Source organism: Mchenga conophoros, linkage group LG4 (genome assembly GCF_057382185.1).
Source record: "Mchenga conophoros isolate Kocher_MC1m ecotype Shallow Benthic linkage group LG4, M_conophoros_male_GT1.1, whole genome shotgun sequence".
Classification (NCBI taxonomy): Eukaryota; Metazoa; Chordata; class Actinopteri; order Cichliformes; family Cichlidae; genus Mchenga; species Mchenga conophoros.
Genome location: NC_140529.1, coordinates 16083819 through 16105706, shown reverse-complemented (window position 1 = coordinate 16105706; position 21888 = coordinate 16083819). Strand labels below are relative to the sequence as shown.

Here is a 21888-nt window from a genome sequence, read left to right as displayed (position 1 = left end):
CTGGTGCTATTGCAACCTGCCTGGTTGTTTCATTTGTCATTGACGCAGTATTATTGTTTGCTTGAAATAAATAAAACATAAATGCTAAAACTGTTTGGGGTGAATTTATTAAAGCTATGCCCTCTTTATAGATGGGAAGCAAACGTTCTGAGTGCATGATGGGGTTTAACAACATTCGTCATCAGCTGTATCCTTTTGTGTCCAAATCTATCATAACACTGACTCGAAGTCCTTTAAACAGATGAAGTCAAGTTGCTTTATCTCACACTCCACTACATAATTTGCCAGTAATCCATTTTTTGTGTCTATTATGCATTTTTTGACTTGTTCATCACCATAATAATGTTCTCTGTGGCCATGAAGGGCAGCTCGTGGCGGATGTGTCTCTCGGTGACTTTGGGGTAGACCACAAGACCCTCTGTGATGTTCTGCAGCGTGCTGAGGATGATGTCTGCTGTCAGAAAGGACTTGGGCAGGGAGATCCTCCTGCACAGGAGCAAGGCAGGGAAGAGAGGAAAGAAACCATCAGTAACGACAAGTAACAGCTTTTTACTCAACCACTGAATCCTGGGTAACATTGGGCGACCTTGGCTCAGGAATCGCATCTGTAACCGGAAGGTCGCCGGTTCGATCCCTGGGCTCTCTGTCCTGGTCGTTGTGTCCTTGGGCAAGACACTTTACCCTACTTGCCTACTGGTGTTGGCCAGAGGGGCCGATGGCACGATATGGCAGCCTCGCTTCTGTCAGTCTGCCCCAGGGCAGCTGTGGCTACAACCGTAGCTGCCTCCACCAGTGTATGAATGTGAGAGTGAATGAATAGTGGTATTGTAAAGCGCTTTGGGTGCCTAGAAAAGCGCTATATAAATCCAATCCATTATTATTATTATTATTATTATTATTATTATTATTGTGCAATAAACACTGTATCACAATCATGAGTCTTAATTGTAGAGATTTACACCAACTCTGGACTCCATATTCATCAACACAATCTATCATGACGTCATTTGAAGCTCAGCCAAGCATGTCTCACTTATAGCTGGTTAAATGTTTTAGTTATAATCTCACCACTTCAACCAGTAATCTACTACTTCCAGCTGGTAAACCATTTAACAGCTTTGAGTGACCAAATTCACCTTTCATGATGTTTACTTAATAAATAAAACAGTGTTTGCACTTTTATCTTGCTTTTAGTTAATGTTAACCCATATTGCCACTCATAGCTATACTTTTAGCAAATCATACTTTTTTCTTTTTTTTTTAACCACCCAGTCATGGTTTATTTAACCAATACCATTTTCAAATTTGTTGACTTTCACTCAGGTGTTCAAACATTTTTTACAGTAGAGAAAATTTCTTCATGTAAAACCTGGCTAACGCAGAAGCTAAACTTGAGCTACCTAATCCTAATTAAGAATCATTGTTCCCTACTTATTGTATGTGTCTACATTAATGCAACATCTTTTTCAAAGTTCAGAGTTATAGCATCACATCAAATTCACAGCTGTGTAAATGTGTCCGTAGTATCTGTACAGTCAGGACCTGGTAGCATGCACATGATTATTAAGACCTCCTTTATTCTCTGCAGACCCAAGAAAAAAGACATGTGGACTGCATCATATTTTCCTACACTCTCATCTGGTTGGGGCTTCCTTTTCTTGATTTCTGGAGAGAACGTATTTATCAATTCCTCGGTCAAAAGGAGTTTGAACTCCAGGTACTGGGAGGAGTTCTTTTTAGAATTTCAGAGTTCTCTCTGAAGCCACGAGTTGGAGTAAAAGCTTCGCATGTTTGTTGTTTGTTTTCTTCTGAATCTCATTGCACTGCATGATGGTTTCAGCATTCTCTTGTCTTAAGGTAAGACTCACCTGTTTGCCCAGAAGTCACACAGGTGAGTTTGACATCCAGTTATGCATCCCTTAGATTTTGGAGTAGCAACAGCAGTATTCTTTCTTCTTCTTTTTTCTCCTGACAAAAACAAGACGATAGTTAAATACTAATGTACGAGGACAAAACCTGTGATGAAACTATCGCTGATTTAAAAAAGAGATGAGAATGTTCTACAGGGATGAGATCCAATCAGAATTGAAAGTGTGTAGAGAAGCGGGGTGATTTTAGAAGTTAGCCATGCACAATTTGATCTGTTGCCAACAAACAGGGTGGTGGAAACTCCTATGCTCCCAGTTTCTCATGAAAAGTTGCCTACCATAGCAGTATAGTTTTGCAACATGGCATTTGGGTCTTCTAACTAAAATAGGAACATAAATAGCACCATCATTGCCAGACCTGGCTCACATCTGGTTGACATACACCCTGCCATGACACCAGTCAGTCAGAAGTGCCAGCTTGATGCCGGATCTGGGCCAGACCTGTTTTCTATGAGCCTGGGCCACATAAACCAAACCAAAATCGGCCAGATGTGGCATGCCATTACACAAACAGTGCCATCTACGCCAGGCCTGGCCCATATCTGGATGACATACCACTTACCATGCCAGAAGTCAGCCAGCAGTGCCAGGTTGACTCCAGCTCCGGGCCAGACCTGTCTGCTATGTGGGTTCAGGAGTGCCATGAGATGATCATGTTCAAGAGGCAGCAGCTGTGGTTAAACAGGAAGGTGGAGACAATGACCTGCTGGCCAGAATCCAGCGAGACCCCTACTTTGCACCCATTCTAGGGCAGCTGGATGCTTTGCTGGACCCCAAGACCTTTACTGGGCGTGCTCCACAGCAGGTACAGCACAAAAAGCCTTATTTTTATTCAGATTCTGGCAACAGATGAATGTTTTCAGCCAAGCTGCAGCTCTCCTATTACTGCAGCTGTGTCTGCTGCCCCCTTGGTGACTGTGAGGACTGTTAACAAACTAATGGTATAAAAATGGTTTTTTTTCTCCCTGCTCTTCATCTTCAGGTGGCAAAGTTCCTGGCTGAAGAAGTACGCCCCCTACTGGAGCCATATGAAGCTAATTTGCACGTCAAGGTTGAGCTTGTGGTTTAAATCCTCTGCAGTCAGGGGATGTGCCAGCGTGTCTCATGACTGATTAAAGATTTTTATTATTTTATTATGTTATTTTATTTATTACTTATTTATTTTGTCCATTTCAACTGTTTTTTTTTTAAATGACAAAAACCAACAAAACAAACAAACAAAAAATACATATATCAATCACCTGGATCACCTGTTGAGAAAGGAAAAAAAGAGAAAACAAGCAACAACAAAAAAAGAGAGCAATATAATAAACAACATCACGATGATCTATGTGAATATAACAGTAAATACTAAATATTGAATATTATTGTAAGATCGACAGCACACAGTGTGCTTTGAGGTAGGAGCCAAAAAGGGTGTAGTTTGTGTGAGCACCCGTGTGTACACCTGTGAGCATGAGCGCACTTGTATGTAACAGGTTCCTTCATGTAATGATCTGCTAGAGGGTGTGTGTGTGTGGGGGGGTGTGGGGGGGGGGTCGATAGACAGCGCACAATGTGCTTTGAGGCAGCAGCCAAGAAAGGTGTAGTCCGCGTCTGTGAATACCCGTGTGTACACCTGTGTGCATACCTGTGTGGATCAGCATGCTTGTATTCCAAAGGTTTCTCCATGTAATGATCTGCTAGGGAGTGTGGGGAGCCACAGCCCCGCTTCCAGGGTATGAAGCAGGTATGGAGGAGATCAAAACTCCAGACATCCAGAGGCCCCCAGAACACAAGAGACCAAGGAAGACCAACAGAGGGGCAGCCGCGCCACTGTCCCAGTAAGAGCTGAGGAGAGTCCCAGATGAGGGCTCATTCAGCAGCCGCGGGAGCAGAAGCCAGGGGGAGTTGCAGTGACGCGCCTGTAAGCTCCGCCGGCAGCCAGCTGTGCCTGAGTGACCGAGCCCCAGGCCGAGAGGCCGGGGGCACCCCACCTCCGAAGTGGCCCGAGCGAGCCCCAGGCTCCAGGCCCCGATAAGCGGCCACCAAGGAGTGAGCCGGTGTGTACCCGGACGCCCACCCCCAGACACCATTTTTCTAGAAGCACATTTGTGAGGTCAGACACTGATGTTGGACGAGAAGCCCTGGCTTGCAGTCCCTGATCGAATTCATCCCAAAGGTGTTCTGTTGGGTTGAGGTCAGGACTCCTGTCAGGCCAGATATGTTCTTCCACAGCAAACTCGCTCACCCATGTCTTTATGGACTGTGCTTCGTAAACTGGTGTGCAGTCAAGTTGGAACAGGAACCATCCCCAAACTGTTTACACAAAGTTGGGACCATGAAACTGTCCAAAATGTCCTGGTATGCTGATGCATTATGAGTTTCCTTCAATGGAACTAAGGGCCTGAGACCAACTCCTGAATAACTATGCCATAATCAAAACCACCAAACTTTGCACCTGGCACATTGCAGTCACAGTCGTTCTGCTGGCATCTGCCAAACCCAGACTTGTCCATCAGATTGCCAGACGGAGAAGTGTGATTCGTGTCTCTAGAGAACATGTCCTCATGTCCTTATGTTATATTAAATTCTCTCACAAATGTTTGTAGAAGCAGTCTGCCTGCCCAGGTGCTTGATTTTTTTCTACTCGGTCCTGGTGGTTTTCAGGTGTTTACACATCTGTCTGTGTGTGCACTGAGTTTAACATGAGAGCATGACAACTATAAGGGAAAATGACTAAACTTATCAGATTTGGGGATGACATTAAAATGAAGACTGTGCAAGAGCTTGGCATGGTCACAAGCAGTTTTACTCAAGTTTGGGAATCTGCAATAATAAGTATGCTTGGCTTCTCAAACAGTTATATATGTATATAAAAAATGTTTAATCATACCCTTGCAAAGGCACAAACATTCAGCAGTCACCAACAGCCTTATTTCTTTCCATCAGATTTGCAGTAGCTGTAACAAATGGATCAGTCAACCTAACAGAGGGAATCCCGTACATCAGGTCGGTGTAAATCCTTTCTGTTCCGAGAGCCAAGTAAAGAATAAAGGACTTAAACTGAAATAACGGTGAACTGGCAGGCTGCTGTCGTCATGTTCACAGCCTTAAAGGAACCTCGTGATTCACTAATTTGTCTTTCTGCTGCTAGCCAGTGTGGCACTTCCAACCCACAGAGCTGTCTCTTCTCCCAGGTCTGCAACATCTGCTGCTTTTTAGGTAAAAATTATTCAAATAAATATCCCAATATAGAGGAAGAGTGCTTGCTATCTGATTTCCCTAATTAGTTCATTTAAATTCAACAGCAGCTGCCATTTGTCAGAGCTGTAGTTTCACTTTGATTCTCTGCAGCTTTGGTCATTTTTCGTTCGTTTCGTAACCACCTTATGTCCGTGTTTCTCAGCCCTGTGGGTCGTGGCGATCCGTTTCCAGCAGGTCAGAGACTATGGTGATCACGGAAAAGGCAACATTGCCAGCATTGTTTTAGGATTCACCTCCTCCATATCGATCTCCGTCACCGGGAACTTCCAGGTAGCACTTTTATCTTGTGAACTTGTTTTACTCTGTTAAAGATTAAAACTTTATCCGTGAAAAATAACATGAAGATGACTGTATGCTAATCAAACTCTCCACTCCCCTCTGCTTGTCCTGTGTAGCAATCAGTTTTAATGATTATTCACACTGTGGGAGCAGTCCTGGCTTTCTTCCTTGGCCTGGCCTACTTCTGGGTACAGCTGTATCTAACTTATCGGGCTCAACCATCGCAGGACCGATGGTGGGTGGGGCCTGTCAGGGCGACCTTCTGCATCATCTGTACCGTCACGGTTATTGTTAGTATCCTTCCTGTCTTCAAACTCCTTCATGCAATCCAAGATAATGCTTTTGCCCATAGTAAGAATATTCAGTTGTGGAGAATTTTTAAATTTGTATTTATTTATTTATTTATTTTAATTTTTTTTACATTTTAAGAACATTTTCAGTTATTTTAATTTTAAAGAATATGTCCAGAATGAGCTACCTATTTCTATATCACCTAACTTCAAAATATATCTATTAAATTAAGATTTTTCTTTAGTTTTTTTTTAAAACTTATTGTTAATGCAACTATCCAGTTGTCCAACCACATGGTTGCCACTTAATGTATTTAGAAGACACGGTAAAGACAACCTGTAAAGTTCAAACTGAGCATCAGAAAGGGGAAAAATGGCGATTTAAATGTCTTTGAACATTGAATTGTTGTTGTCGCCAAACATGCTTGTTTGAGTATTTCGGAACCGCTGATCTGCTAAGAATAGGAAACTGAGGGTATGATTCACGTGGCTCACCAAAGATAGACAACAGAAGACTGAAAAAAACGTTGTCTGGTCTCAATTTCTGTTTCTATTCAAATGGTAGGGTCAGAAATTGGCACAAATAACGTCAAAGTGTGGCCCAATTCTTCTTTGTATCAAAGGTTCAGGCTGCTGGTGATGTAATGGTTTCTGTTGCTACACTTTGGGCCCATTAGTATCAAATGACCATCATTTGAATCCTACAGTCTACCCTTTTTCACCACAGCGTACTAATTTTCACTTTATCCTACCAGTGCCATGTCACGAAGCTCAAATCATCAAAAATTGGTTTGTTCAACCAATTCTCTCAAAACACATGAACAATCACCAGATCTCAATAAAATAAAGCACCACTGCATGTTGAGGAAAGGGACATTTACATCATGGATGTGCAAACGACAAATCTGCAGCCACTGTGTGATGCTGTCACGTCAATATGGAAATCTGTACTATGAATACAATTTAAGCGGATAAAATGGGTTCAACCCAGTACTTGCAAGGTGTACCTAATAGAGTGGCCAGTGAGTGTTGATACGTTTGTTTTAACACTGTATTTCTAGTGCATTGCAATAAGTGTTGAGGACCGCTGTAGATTCATGAAAAAATACTGATACATGCAGTATTTGCTGTGACTGTGGTTTCCCATTTCTTTGAACTTTTTTAAATGACTGAATTCTCATTGAGCTCATATTGAACCGTACTGTGTGAAGAGCTATTTCTCACATGCATTTTAAATGAGCCCTCTCACTGCTGTGACTATACATCCCTATACACAGACAGTGTTTGGGCTGAGAATAAACACTATAGTGTCTGAAAGCATCAATGAAGCAGCAACTAGTGTTAGGCTTACTATTGAATTTACTCTGATGTGCGGTTGTTCAGCATCGTGCTCCTTAACTGCTCTTCTCTCCTTCAGTGTCCATTTTCCACATCACAGGCTTTTCCTCTGGAGCTGCTGCGTGTGAATGGATTCTGGTGATGTCGTTCTTCTGCCTCTTTGGCCTTTTTGCAGCCGAGTTCAGACACATCGACTGCCACAGCCTCACCGTACAGAAGCAAATGTTTACGAATGACCGCAGCCACGCATCAATAGAAATGAATGGTTATGTTATAAATACAATTAGCTAAAAACACTGTACTGGATCTGTGTGCTAGTACACATGGTTCAGAATGCATTATGTTCGGTCATTATATATAGAACTGCTTTTTAATTTATTTGCATGTTTTCCATTTTGAAGACTCAGTACGGCAGATCTGTTTCATGATCTATGACAGCATCTTTTGATGTGATTCATCATGTTTATGTCATTACTATCATTAGTAAATTATTTTACTATTACACAGTCAACTACCATACGGGCAGCATTTTCTATTTATAAATTTTTAGAAGAATTTCAAATAAATAACTTGGGTACAGAGACGCGTGTCTATCCTTTTATTATTTTGAAAATTTTGTGAATGCTAGTTTTAGGTTTTGTTCTCGTGTTAAATACAGAAAATAGACAAAAATCAGGTACTTCTTCGTCCCATACAGCAATAACCACAGACTAACACATGATGGCGCTGTTTAACAATCTTAATCTGCTACAACAGCCTCTACATGATCCCTCTCTTATTATTTAAGCCACTTCTTAAAATCATTCATATACCCTCTTTTCCTCTCTTGCGTTTTCTTATTTTCATCTTCATGATGTGAAATCAACTGGTGATTGCACGCAGTGAAAACCAGTGAACATCAGCTCTTTTTCTGCAGCATTGTCCACCTGTCAGCTGGAGGAAGCTTTAAAAGGAGGATGGCGGTATGGAGGAAATGTTGAGTTATTGAGAAAACGAGAGAAACAAAGGCCTTCATATGGCGTAACACACGAGAGAGTACTGTAAGATACATTTAAAATGGTTCATTCTTGAGTTTTACCTGCACTTTAAACTTCCTTTTTTATAATTGTCAGAAACACCACCGGCCAGCGGGGGTGCTGTTGAGCATTTCTGGCTGCTGATCATTGGGCTGCTGGGAAAATGCACCTCTGGTGGCATGCCAACATGTTTTTTTGTAAGATACCTCCAATTTAGAAGGAGGTTTCGCATTCACTGCAATTTGTCAAGGCTATTTGCAGCGGGCAAAACAATGAAGCTCTCATAGCTGATGCTGATAGTAGGAGAGGTCCTACTCTTGGCTCCAGCATGCAAACTCTTTCTCTCATCCAAGTTCTTTATTTATTTTAGAATATTATCTCAGGGTCTGTTGGTAACATCTTGGTCGTGCTTTGTGAACATCAACATATCTAATTTTGTTTGTATCTTTATTTATGTCAACAAAAAATCACTAGGGGTATGGTCGAGATGGGAATAGTGGGCCCCCGGTGTCCTGCTATGTTTCGGGAGCATTCTTTCACATACTCCACACTGTGTGATGTAACCAGAGGGGGGCTTTGATGAGCGGGCACAGGGAGCAGACGGACAAGCCCGGAATTCTATGGGAATTTTTCAAAGTGCTGTTCATTACCAGTGTTCCTGCTGCAGGCAGCATGCAGGGTTTGAACATTACAGTCTCATGATCAGGGCAGATTAGAAAGAAGATTTAACTTCCTGACGTTACTCCAAAGTGCATGATTTAAAATAAGTTCACCCCTTATGCCGGTCTTTTTCTGCTTATGCTGAAATAACAAAAATGCTCTTGAGTTCTTGCTGCTTATAATAAGGAATTCAGAAGGAGGCCTTTTGGTGCCAAAACACCCTTAACCCTGCTGTTTTCATTAGTGAGTATAAAAGGCTCCTGATAAAGTAATAAAAACTCATAAAACCACCAGTAGCGACATGCAAAGACTGGGAGGCCCTTGATGTAAATGTCAGAAAAAAAGGTCTGGATCCTCTATTGTAATATGGGAGAACATGGTTTATGTGGTGCCTGCCTTGTTGCTTTTGACTTTGAGTCAAGAAGAAGGTAAGAGCACACTTGCTCTCAAGGCCCGCGCTGTAATCTCTCCCAACACCTGCTTATGCCCTAGTCTGTCTTATCCTGGCAACACCTCTTGAGCAGAAACAAAAGCACTGCTTTCCTATTGCGGAGCGGAGTAACTGCCTCCAAGTTCACTATCAGACGCAACCGGCAACCCTCGGACGCTCCGGTCTCTCTTTAACGCTGGTCTTATCATCGACGAGCCAAATCCTGTGCACTTCACATCGAAAGGCCTGCTCTATCAGCGAGACAGCAGAATCTGCCAGATGAAGGCTCAGGGAAAGGACTGGGAGTAAACTGTTTGAGGAGAACGGTTGGTGAGTCCAATACATAGGAGACGGACACAGAAGAGAGATGGGATTGTCCAGAATTGAGAGATCCACAAGCAGATACAGAGACCTAGTGACAAGGAAGAGAGTCCCAGAAAGATGGAGTGTGAGTGATAAAGATGGAAAAATAAGAGTGGGCACCAGCAGCCATGATCTCACCCTCTGCTCCGCTCTTTGGCACCGTCTTCCAGAAAACTGCCCTTTCGCTGAAAAATGCCAAGTGCACCACATTCCAGCAGCCACACAAAGGCCCTCCCTCGTCTCAGCTGCACGGGCACAATCAGACAAGGGATAATTATATAATTAGGCTGGCTGGTGGCAGACAGGGACTCTCAGATGGTGTGTTGGTGTGTCATATTTACGTTATCAGACAATGAGGAGAGTTTGGCCTTATCAGAGGAGGCAGCGGCAGAATGTGTGTGTGTGGGGTGTGTGTGCTCCAGCTGCGGCACTTAGGACCAGATTGTCACGATAGAGAATAATAGTGGGTCGATAGAATGACCTTCACTCCATGGCAGGGCAGGGATCAGAGAATGTGATATGTGACGACGAGGTGGGGACTTTTTTGGGGGTCCAACAAGCTCCATTCTCCAGGACTGAAAAATTAGGACAAAGTGGAAAGGCTAAAAATTGCAGTTCTTCGAATGTCTACTTGAAGCTGAGTACAAAAATCAAACCTTTGCTGCTTTTTTACAACCTGGTCTTAGATTTTTTTAAAGGCCTTTTCTATGACTGAGGAATGCTGACCAGTGCTGGGTGTAACGAGTAATCACATTACATATCTCTGTAACACTATAATATGAAGTTGCAGCTACTAAAAATAGAATTATGTTGTTACTTGAGAGGCACAAGTTTATCCATAGGGCTGTTCGATATAACGATATTTATCGGATGACAATATAAAAACATCTATCGTTTCATTTTACGTGGTGTCGCAAAATAAACTGTTTACGGCAATATTTTTTCATCGTTTTGATCGTCACTGTAGTGACTATATTAATTTGTTAAAGTTCTCTCTTTCTCTTATATTTAATATAACCACACTACGGACGGACAAGCGGCTGTTTTTTTGCGTTGTCGTTAGCAACATAATCTTTTCACAATAAAGTTCAAGATCCTGTTGAGACTTTTCAAAATAAACGGAATCACGTGAAACAGTATGCAGAGTCTTTACGGATGAGAAGCAAAAAAGAGTCGTCAGGTGCTAAAAAATAGGTTAAAACATTCGACTCCAGATACATGACGTCCAGCTGGAAACACTTCATGCAAGTCAAGCTGCTCGAGATTCACAGAATTTACAGAAAATGTGAAATTTTTGTGATTTATATCGTTATCGGGACGATAGATGTCTTATATCGGGATATGAGATTTTGGTCATATCGCACAGCCCTATTTATCCATAATCTGTTTGATGGGTAGACAAGTTAAAACTCCTCTGCAGGACAAAGATAGCAGAGGAGTAGAGATGTACACATGAGTTTGAATTTGTTTTGCAAAACAACAAGAATGTGACAGTAATATGCAAAGTGTGTGCAGAGCAAAAACAGCTATCCACCTCTATGCTAACAAGACACCAGCTAAGACCGAGCATTTGCAAAAGCAAATGTTACTATCCATCATGCTAACCCCAACATGGAGAGCAATGCTAAAGCTAAATGCACGTCAAACTTCATCAAGCAGTCACAGGTTTATTTTCAGCAGGTAGTAAAAGAAAAAGTTTCCTTCTAATATTGTCGGTCTTTACCTTACAATGTGAAGCTCCTTGATATGACTGCTGTTGTGAATTGGCACTATATAAATAAAAACTGTTGAAGTGTCACTTCCTAACTCAAGTTAAATGTTGCTCTTGTTTTTGTTTTTAGAGCAAATAATAGTTGAATAAACACAGACACCGCTGTCTTTGCAGTTAACAAGCAAACCATCCACCAAACCTCTGCTCCAATTTGGGTCAATGAAACTTTTTGTGTTATTTTTATGTCACTGATTGCATGATGCACCTGTACAAGAATACGCTGTGCAAACTAAGGCTCAAGTCAAACAAGTCTAGAGATTGGTCAGTGATCATCTGGGAGCCACCGACTGCAAGTGGAAAATCTGTACTCCTCATGGAGTATCCTGACATTTGCTATGTGTAGCTGGTTGCTGGTATACACAATACACTGAAAACCTCTTGAAGATTTCTTTGATTGCTAGCAGATTGACACGGTCACCTGCAGTTTGCAAGAAATTGTTTACCTTCAAAGTTAAGTTACGTTGGACTTTTTAAAAAGTGTGTGTTGTAGCCAAAAGGTCCAACTTTTACTTTGAAGGTAAACAGTGTCCATTTCTAGTTTGCATCACGCTTTTTCATGTTTCACTAAATAGGCCTGTGGCCAGCAAATGTTTGCAGACGAATAGGCCTTTTCTATGCAAACGGTAGGTAATCATGGCAATTTGTTAGTGACCAAGGCAGAAAGATAGAAAGTTTTTGGTGCAGCAACCTTTTTGCAATCAATTTCATCTGGTGCCAGCCAATAATATCCAGCAACCACTCACGAAATATATTTTTCCCTAGTGGAGCTCACCAGGGTGTTGCCAACCAGACTTGAAGCCTGTGGCCAAGGCCTATGATTTGTAGTATTTGCTGATAACTCCAAGCTGTTACCCAATTATGGTCACTTATGGCAACAAGAATGCACGAAACAATGGCTTTCACCTAGTCTTTCCACTTGGAAGTTATCTTGAAATGCTGGGCATGTATTTGGGCAGTTATTTCAAGTTATAGATAGTTATAGATACTGATGGGAAATTTTTGAACATGTGGACTTAAACCACCAATCCTCTGATTAGCAAATGGGTGACACTTCCTATAACCCAGAGCTGTTCTTCTATAACAGCTCTGCTCACATCATGGTGGACATGATGACTATCTTTTATATCCAGTCGGTGGGGTCCACCAACCACACATAATATAAGAAAATTAAAATTAAACATTTCACCTCTGAGAACCAAAACGGTATCAGGGGTTCGTAACCATGTTTCAAATATTCTTCCCTAAATTGTATTAAACATGTTTAAACATGTGAATATTCGAGTGTTACATTTGGCTAAATGTAGAAACGTATATAGTATTTTAATGCAACATTTATTATTATTTTTTAATTATTATGAAAATGTAGCTGGCTGTGACTTGTCCTAGCTGGGGAATCACAGCACCAAATGACAGCGACAATTCACAGCTAAACAGACACGACCACCTCTGCCCTCTAGTTGAGGAAGAATCTTCTCTCCCAGACGAGAATTAAGCCAGTGTCTCTCTCTGCTGGCCACCGGCCAACAATCTCCCCTTGCGCCATGGCCTTGGCTTTGGGTGTGTCTCCAGTTGCACGGGACAGCACAAAATAGACTATTGTTGATCGCACAAGACAGAGAGCCAGGGGAAGGAGGAGGGGCAGTGGCAGTGGTGGTGGTGGGGACTGGAGGTGGTGGGAGGAGAAATTCACTTTTAAGAAAGGACCACATGGACAATGAAGAGCAACTCCCCTCCTACTTACGTGGATACGCACTGATGAAGAGCTGCTGGCCACACTCCTTTGCCATCATTCAATTTCTTTACAGGTGCACTTTGTTTAGAGGAAAGTCTGAACCTTGTTTCTGTATTCTTATGCAAAACTCGTACAACAACAAAAGATTATTTTTGTCTTACCTGGATGATTTAGCCGAGAGTATTTCTTGGCAGGGAGCAGTAACTTCTTGGATTCCTTGACTTCCTGGTTGCCTGCATCTCTGAGACAAGAAGACATCTGCATCCAGCCTGAAATATAATTATATTTAGGCTTTGCAACCTTTGGAGTGTAGCCCAACTGTTACTGAATTTTTGATGTCAATATTGACATTTGAGCTTTTTGAAAAAAGAAAGTATTTAAAATAAAGCACCAGTCTTGGCTGATGTTTCGGCCTGGCTAAATTATTGGTGAACCTCAGTAAGTGGCTCAAAACATCCTTGAGTAGCTATGAGTGTGCCGAGTGCACGTAGAAAGGCCACAGCCAGCCAACAGGTTTGAACCCAGAAGCTTCTCAGAGCACGCTAATGGCACTGTCCACTGCAGCACTCTGCTTGCTCATAGGGTGGCTCCTGGAAGATATGTTTCTACCATCTTTGCTGTCACAGAAACATTATATAGATTTCAACTCAGGATTCTTTGTATATATGTATATATATATTTTATTTAATTGTTTTCTACTACAGGACACATTCACCCATTCGCACACACATAGGTGACTGTAGCTCAGCAGGCAGAGCAGGTCATCTGCTAATCAGAAGGTTGTCATTTCAATCAATCAAATGGAGCACGAATGTGTGAACGTTAGATAGAAAGCCCTTAAGCATAAAAAGGTGCTTGTGTGAAATGATTAATGAGGTACATTGTCTTGAGTGCTTCAGTAGAGTTGAAAAGTACACACGCATGCTTTTAAATATTTTGTAAAAGTCACACTTGTGTGCTGTGTGATGCATCAAAGGCAATTTAGGTTTCATCATCTTGCCCAAGGAAACTTTGACATGTGGTCTTAAGGAGGAATTGAATCATCAACCATCTGATTAGTAAATGACCGGCTCTAACTGTCTCCTCATATTTCTCTCTCCTGTCATCATGGTGCCTATGTCCATCTTTTATATACACTCTACGCACAGTCCTGAAGCCCTCAGCAATTATGTGCTTGAATGATTATCAGCCTGTTGCACTAACACTGGTAATCATGAAATGCTTTGAGAGACTGGTGATGACATCTATTGAGTCTCCATCCCCGTTGACCTGGACTGGCATCAGTTTGCTTATAAAACCAGCAGATGGACTGAGGATGACATCTTAGGCAGGACACCCTGAAAACCCTAAGACCTATGTGAGAATGCTGATTGTTGACCTCAGGCAACCTGGTTAGCAAGCTGCTGTCACTGGCTCCGGCTTCGTAGTTGGATTTAAAACTTCCTCTCCAACAGACCACAGCACATGAGACTTGGAGGCCTCATCTCATCCAACATCATCCTCAGCACTGGCACTCCCCAGGGCTGTGTTCTCAGTCCACTCTTATTCAGTTTCCACACATCTCTACACTCCTATTTATAACAAAAATTTCACATACAAGTTTGGAGACGACATAGCCGTGGTGGGGATGATAACCAATAACAATGAGGTGACCTACAGAAAGGAGGTCCAAGCCCTCACATCCTGGTGTCAGAACAATGACTTGCTCCTCAATACCAGCAAGACAAAGAAGCTTGTCATTGACTTCAGGAAACATAAAAAGGATACATCCTATGCCAGTCCGGCGATTGATAGATAAGAGGTGGAACAGGTGGAGACACACATACATTCACATACATTCCACCTTTTTTCTACAGTCCCTAAGAAAAACTGGACACAGAAACTCCTCACCAACTTCTACCAGTGCACCACAGAAAGAAATGTGTGGTGAAGTTCTCCAGCTGCACCTCAGAGGAGAGAAAAAACCTGAAGCGGATCACCAAGACTCCAGAAAAGGTCATCGGTGCCCCTCTCCCACCTCTGGATCATATCTACTCTGTCTGAGTGAAAAAACAGAGCTGAAAAGATCAAGTCTGGCTGCACACACCCTGCACAGTGTCTTTTTCGATTCTCATCTTTTCCCGCCTCTCTGGCAGGTTCAGGGTCATAAGAGCAGGAACAGAAAGACTCAAAAACAGCTTCTTTCTGAGGGCCTCAATTTTACACTTTCACATGTTGTGCACCTTAGTTTTGCACTCTCATAATTTGTACATTATTTATTCACAATTTCACAATCCAATTCAAACAACTTAGCAATAGACAGGTAAGTACCTCCCATGTCCTTATTTTTCTCATTTTATTTTTTTCTATATGCTGTTGGGCTCCTGCAACCCTGAATTGGATCAGTTCTGATGCACCATGATTTTGCAACAAGGTTTCTATCAGACACTGAGACTGCAGAATTTAAGAGCAAGCATCATATTATCGAGTTTAAATTTTAGAGTTGCAGCAGCCTGGTAAATTGCTTTAACTATGACTCACGTTTTATAAATTTAAATCCTGCATATTTACCCAAAACACTTCAGATATTCTTTATAATTCTCAATCTGAACACCCTTTCCTTTTTGTGAAACATCAGCCTGGAATATAGAGCGTGAAGCTTAAGCGCGTGTGTGGTCCTTTACATTGTGTTTGCATTTAGTTTTGCTGTCACTCTGTTCACTCACGAGCACATATGCGGGGTTGCATTCTCCCTGGCAAAACACATATTTAAGAAAAAAACATCCCGATGTGAAAAAAAGACCAAAAACTCCAAAGAATTTCTTTGTCTCGAGTAAATACAGGGTTTGCCTAAAACATTAGCAAACAGTCATTAGCACAGAGAGGGCTCCGAGTGTCTGTCTCTTTGGTGAGATTACTGCTTTTGAAAAGATGGGGAAAAAGATTCTGAACTTCAGGTAGAAAGCACAGCCTTTTCCACTTACAGACTCTCATCCAGGCTGGAGATCATATGCACATGAAGAGACCCGCCCCCCTTGCTGCTGAGCTATATTTGACTAGGACTTTTTGAACATGGTGAGAACAGCTAGAAGAAGAAATAACTGCTGCCACTGAGATTCTCTGTTTTTAATCATGCTGTTTTTAGATGTTGGCAACAATATCTTAATTTTTGTTTGTCCCCAGAGATTGGTATTTTGCTTTGGAGCAAACATTTTTCCAGTAGAAAGAAAAATAATTGGGCAGAGGTCATGTTTATTGGCATGGAACGGGAAAAGAAAAAAAAAACTATTCTGACACTGAAAATTAATTCACACAATCAGTGACTTATGTTTCCAGTTACCATTACCGATGAATGATGCACTAGAAGTTGACTTGACTGGAAACTTAGTCACTTTGTATGACAGATGAGCCACCAGCTTAGGTCACAGGCTGCTGCTCCAAGTGGCCTATCGGTCACCGTGCACCAAAGCCTGACTCAGATGTTATAGGTCGCTTGTACATTGTGACATAATCTATAAATCAGCATTAGAAGCTGGAAAGGAAAAGCTAAATTCCCAATCTCCGTGCTAACCTTTTGCATAAAGCAAGCCGAGCTTGCCAGGATCATTCTCTGCTCTCTAACGTCTTTGACCTTTTTTGTCTTGTTGGAAGATTTATGAGAAGAGAGAGGGTATAGCTGGTGTGTCACGACAGAATATGCATGCAGGAATTATGTAAGGGCCCTGACATTTTGGGCTGTGACCTGCTTTGGTTCTTCACTAGTTTGAGGATCAGTCAGACATTCGCTCAGACAGACCCAAGAGGTTGGCGCCGCTCTTGGGCTGAAATGATGTCTTAATGCAAAGCCTGTTGTGGGCTCTTTCTCTGTGATGTGAGACAATATGGGCTTTATCAGCAGCACACAATATGAAATGTGACAAATTGGCATTACCTCATTACTCAGTCCTGGTAGTTCAAGTTCAAGTGAAAAGAAATGTGCGCTCATTATTTCTTCTCTCTAATGTTTGCTGCTGAATGATGTTTGTGCACAGTCTTTATGTCTCGTTGTCTGCACGTTTGTCTGCTAAAGGAGGAAGAGGCCATGTGACTGCTTTAAATTGGATCTATTATGCTTTTCCTTATTTCATCTTATTTGTGCTGTTACAGTTGACTTACACCAAACATAGCCAAAGTTTGGAAGAACGAGGTGGGCTTATGTGCCAGAAATCCCAGTGAGACAAAAGCTCAGACTACCCTAAACACAGCTTTTTTTCTATTCTTGGCTCTGTGTAATGTCAGAAAGTGGGAATATAAGATCATCTAAGGCACACGGCTCCTCTATCAGCTTAATGGTTGGGTGACTTTTAAGCTTATGGTAATGGGATGAGCTAACATGTCTTGTTTCAGGCAAGGGAGACATTGCACTAAGATTTAAAAAAAAAAAGAAATTTTTTGAAATTTGAAAAATGCAAACCTACTCTGGTGTAACGATTAAAAATATTGCAGTCTAGAATCACGTGTATAAGATGAGGGTTACTTGACAACCTGACTAGAACAAATTGTTACCCATTGCACAAAATCTAGACTTTTCTGTGTAGTGGGTTCAGTTTTTAAAATTTGTAAGGAAATGGACCGGCTTCTCTCAGACTGTGTGAATTTAATGAAGCTAAGATGATTTTTATTCAATATGACCTAAAATGAGTGAATGACCCAATAAACTGAGCAGAAAAGCTGCTTTCTGATAGACTCCTGGAGGTCTTTCTTTCACCACCGCTATCACTATCTGGTGGTTTTCAGATAGCATGCAGGTATAAGACTCTTCTGCTTTTGCTTCTTCTTTTTTGACTCAGAGGATGCGTTTTCCATTTGGTATGCTTTCATTTATAATGTCTTATACTGTTTTATACTCAAAATATTTTGTCTACTAGCACACTCACTATGATGGTAGGAGTGGTCACATGTAGACACAAGCAGGTGTGCACTAAACTGGCACCTCACCAGTGATCTGCGATGAACCTGGAGTCCAATCCAAGGCTGGACTAGACCATGGGAAACTTGACGTCAAAGAAGTTCAGCCTCCAAAATAAGTAACCTTTCCTTCCCCCCTCTCTGCTCTCCGGTCTGGCCTGCATTTTCATATTCCACTGGTATTTCCGGATGGCTCCCACATTTGCAAAATAAAGGCCATCAGAGTAATCATTATAATGTTGAACAATAATAACTGGGGGACTGAATGAAAGCCTGGAGAGGCTTGTTGACCTTTGAGAGCTAAACTGGTCCTGGCTTCTGTCTGTGCACTGCTGAGCCCATTGTGTTCCCAGACCTTATCATTGTGTTGCAGTTTCCTCTCCATGCTGCGTGTGTGTGAGTGTGTACGTTTGTGTCTGTGCTTCTGCCCAGTCCTGGTGTACGCGCATGTGTGTATCTGTGTTAGTGAACTGAGCAGGCAAACTGGAAAGGTACAAAGGTTTGAGGGTTGATGCCTGCTGTTTCACGCTTACTGGAATCTTGAACACACACACACACACACACACACACACACAAATGCATATCTTTGCACATTTCCCACATTTGGATCAAAAGACAACCTGCTGAAAGGTTGGCTCAGGACTCTCTTCTCTGGATGAGAATTAGTTGACAACGATATTAAATGGTTAAAAAGTCTTATAATACAATATTCATCATTATTTTCAGCTCAAGACCACAAACTAACTTTTTAAAAATGAATTCAAAAATATTTTTAGCGTATTACAGAGACTTATGGAAATATGTTCCAGAAACAATGACAGGTTTCCATAAATGTCACAGCAACATATCTGCTTATCGTTTCTACCCTTATCTAAACCTGACATTAAATAAACTCCTCACCTCACGATTTAATGATTTATATAATCTTTGCCTGAGACCGATGCGGAGTTTACAGGGTCTGACTCTGTAAATAGAGTTATGTTTCCTCAGTGTGACTAATACAAGAATGCACTCGTGCATGCACGCACGCCTCTCAGAGAGGTGAAAATCAGCAATTTTCTGTGTGTGGCATCACATCTCAGTCAGGACTTTTAGTAAATGCCAAAGATTAAAAGAGACTTTCAACAGTGGGGCCCATTCATAAAAGTTCATAGCTGAAGATAGCTTCAAAGTATTGCAACAACTCAGGAATGAGTGATGGGTTTTGCCTCAATCCTCATCGGTGGGAGTCTTTAGAAGAGGAGAGAACAAAAAGAAGCGAGAAAGAAAACAAAACAAAACAAAAAATGCCCAAATGAAAGACTCGCTGCCCCCTTCCCTCTCCTTCCCCCCACCTGTCGCTACCTCCCCTCCCTCCTGCCCTCCTTCCCAACGCCATTCCCTTCTCCAGGGAATGGTGTAGGAGAAAGACGTCCTGTGATGTCACGGATTGCTCTGTTCTCCCAGACAATACACCCACACCTCCGGGGCTTCCCCGGCCCCAGCAACAGGGGGAGCTGTTATGTCCTGGTGGTATGTGTGCTATGACTCATCGCCTCCTTTCTCCCACGCAGGACACACACGTCGTCGTTGTACACACACACACACACACACACACACACACACACACACACACACACACACACACACACACACACACACAAGCACAAAGTGCATTGGTGCAGTAGATGGACAAAAGGAGGGTGTGCTTGTGGGATGTAAGGTTGGACTGATGGAGATGTTGCCGGGACAACCAGTATCCCAACACAGCTCTGACCCCGGTAACGCCTGTGGCTTATTGAATCAATGGCAGTATTGATTCAGATGGAGAGAGTGAGACATCAAGGAAGAGAAAGGGGAGAGTGACAGTGTTTTTGTGTGTGAGTAGTTACTGAGTTGGCACGCTTTATATATGACTGTGTTTACAAGTGTTTGTGTTTTCTTAACAAAATAAATGCTGAAACTTAGAAACCGTGTGATTAAACAACCCTCCTGTTGAAGACCTGGTGCTGCTCTGGACCTGGCCTAGCAATTGCCACGGAAACCACAGTCCAGCTCTGTGAACAGTATCACAATACTGCAAATCCAGTTTAGCCTGCACTTACTGTACATTATAACTTATTTATAACATGAAAGTATGCCTATGTAATTTGCTTTAAAGGCCATTTAAAAAAATTTCAAATAACTTTTTGTTATTGTTATTTTCAAATAACAATAACAAAGAGTAACCACTCAGTGAGGTGACTTATAGTGGCACTCACATCGTCTCATTAAACAACTCTAACATGAGCCAAAACGTTACATTTATGCTTTGAATTTGTGTTTTATAAAATCTGACGTACTGCGCAAATCTCCCATCTCCCCTGTCCTCTGCCTCTGAGAGTGACGCTGTCACACATTGCTGCAACTGCAGATAACTGTAGCTAGCACAGACACTGTGTGCCAAATACTGAAAAGAAAGAAAAAACGCTGAGCTCCCCTCCCAACCCCTTCACTCCAACAGTACTGTGGCATCAACTTTAGTGATGAGTGCATGAACAGCAGCAATGAGAAGGAAGAATAGAAAACGTGCAGGTGGGACCATGTGGTAACTTAATGGTCTCCTCAACTGTGATGGGAGGGGTGCCAGGCTGCAGCACATCCATCTATACATCCTGAGGTTCACACTGTTTTTTGGATCTAGCAAGAAGTGATGGACTGATCCACCACTAAGTGTCATATAACTACGTAACACACAGGTCATCAAGAGTTCAAACGAATCTTGGGACACCGGGTTCCACCCGGGGTTACGCCTGTCTGAGTGTCACTGGAGCACAAGAAAAATGAATTTACTTGACATTATTTAACTTTAATAATCATTAACTGAATATGCTGACATATCACTGCTGTTGCCTGATTACGCTTCCAGGAGACAGAAGTGAATATTTATCCAGATTTTTGCTAATATTTATTTTTAGTTCTGGTTTGAGTTTTTGGATTAAAATAGTTCACTATGCTAACAGGTTAGGCTTTGTGGCAGGAAGTGCATAAGCAGTGTTATTAATTAGCAATATGTAATTAGTTGTTACATTAATTTTGCTTTACTCTCTATCAGGACTTGAAATTTCCTATCTTGCAATGTAAACCTGAGGCTGGAGTCCCTCACGCTGACATAAATCCCATTCCTAATGAGGACACAAATGACTTTTCCTTTTAGTATTTACATATGAACACAAAAACAACAGCAAAATGCAAAGTTGAAAACCAGCACAGAGACCTTTAAATGATCCTCACAATGATTCTACTTTAGAAACAGGCAGAAGCAGAAGACCGACCCTTTGTTTTCTTGCTGAAGATCAGGCTCTGGCTGCTGGGCTGGGCTCAGCATACACTCAGCTTTAACATCATTATAGGTTCTTCACTAGCTTTGCGTTAGCATGCTGTCTGTACAAATGGTTGCAAAGAATTAATGTTATGTTGACGGTATAGTGCAGCTGTTTTTGTCCCTTCCCATCATTTTCTTCTTCTTTTGTGCAATTATGCTAATTCCCTCCTCTCTGCATTAAAATCAGCTGATTGTAGCACAATGGAATATTAAGAAAGTTAAAGTCATGTTTGATGTTTTTCATTCCTTCTATCAGCCCATCATGCAGAAAACTAAATGATGCAAATAACAACATAATTGTAACTGTAATGTAAATGTAAACTGTAATATGACTACTGAACTTGGTCCACTAACAGGTTACATTACTCCATTACCGAAAAGTGTAATGTGATTACAGTAACGGGTTAGTTTGGACAGTGTTACACCCTACACTGCATATGTTGTATATTAATATATTTTTTGTGCTTATTTCCCTGAAGACTAAAGAAGGCTATTGAGATGTGTTAGAGTGAATCCAGTAAGGTTGTGAACTGTAAAAGAAAAACAATGAGCTAAAAGGCACCAAA

The 21888-nt window shown here is 41.7% G+C and overlaps 1 protein-coding gene across 1 annotated transcript; it reads left to right on the top strand.

Annotated features, from left to right (window-relative positions):
- Positions 1-2491: 2491 nt before the first annotated feature.
- Positions 2492-7588, top strand: tmem150b (transmembrane protein 150B). Its single transcript, XM_085272502.1, has 8 exons — positions 2492-2617; positions 2911-2979; positions 3939-3970; positions 4860-4919; positions 5065-5132; positions 5317-5444; positions 5570-5747; positions 7161-7588. The coding sequence occupies exons 1-8, from the start codon at positions 2492-2494 to the stop codon at positions 7370-7372; spliced, it is 873 nt and encodes a 290-aa protein (XP_085128628.1). The 3' UTR covers positions 7373-7588.
- Positions 7589-21888: the final 14300 nt, after the last annotated feature.

What these genes read in the sequence shown, in the direction of transcription:
- tmem150b (XM_085272502.1), top strand. Translation starts at nt 2,492, where the DNA reads ATGCCAGAAGTCAGCCAGCAGTGCCAGGTTGACTCCAGCTCCGGGCCA. An exon ending in AAGCTAATTTGCACGTCAAG is followed by an intron (nt 2,980 to 3,938) that starts GTTGAGCTTGTG and finishes CCCAGGCTCCAG; the next exon opens with GCCCCGATAAGCGGCCACCA. An exon ending in CCGTCACCGGGAACTTCCAG is followed by an intron (nt 5,445 to 5,569) that starts GTAGCACTTTTA and finishes TGTCCTGTGTAG; the next exon opens with CAATCAGTTTTAATGATTAT.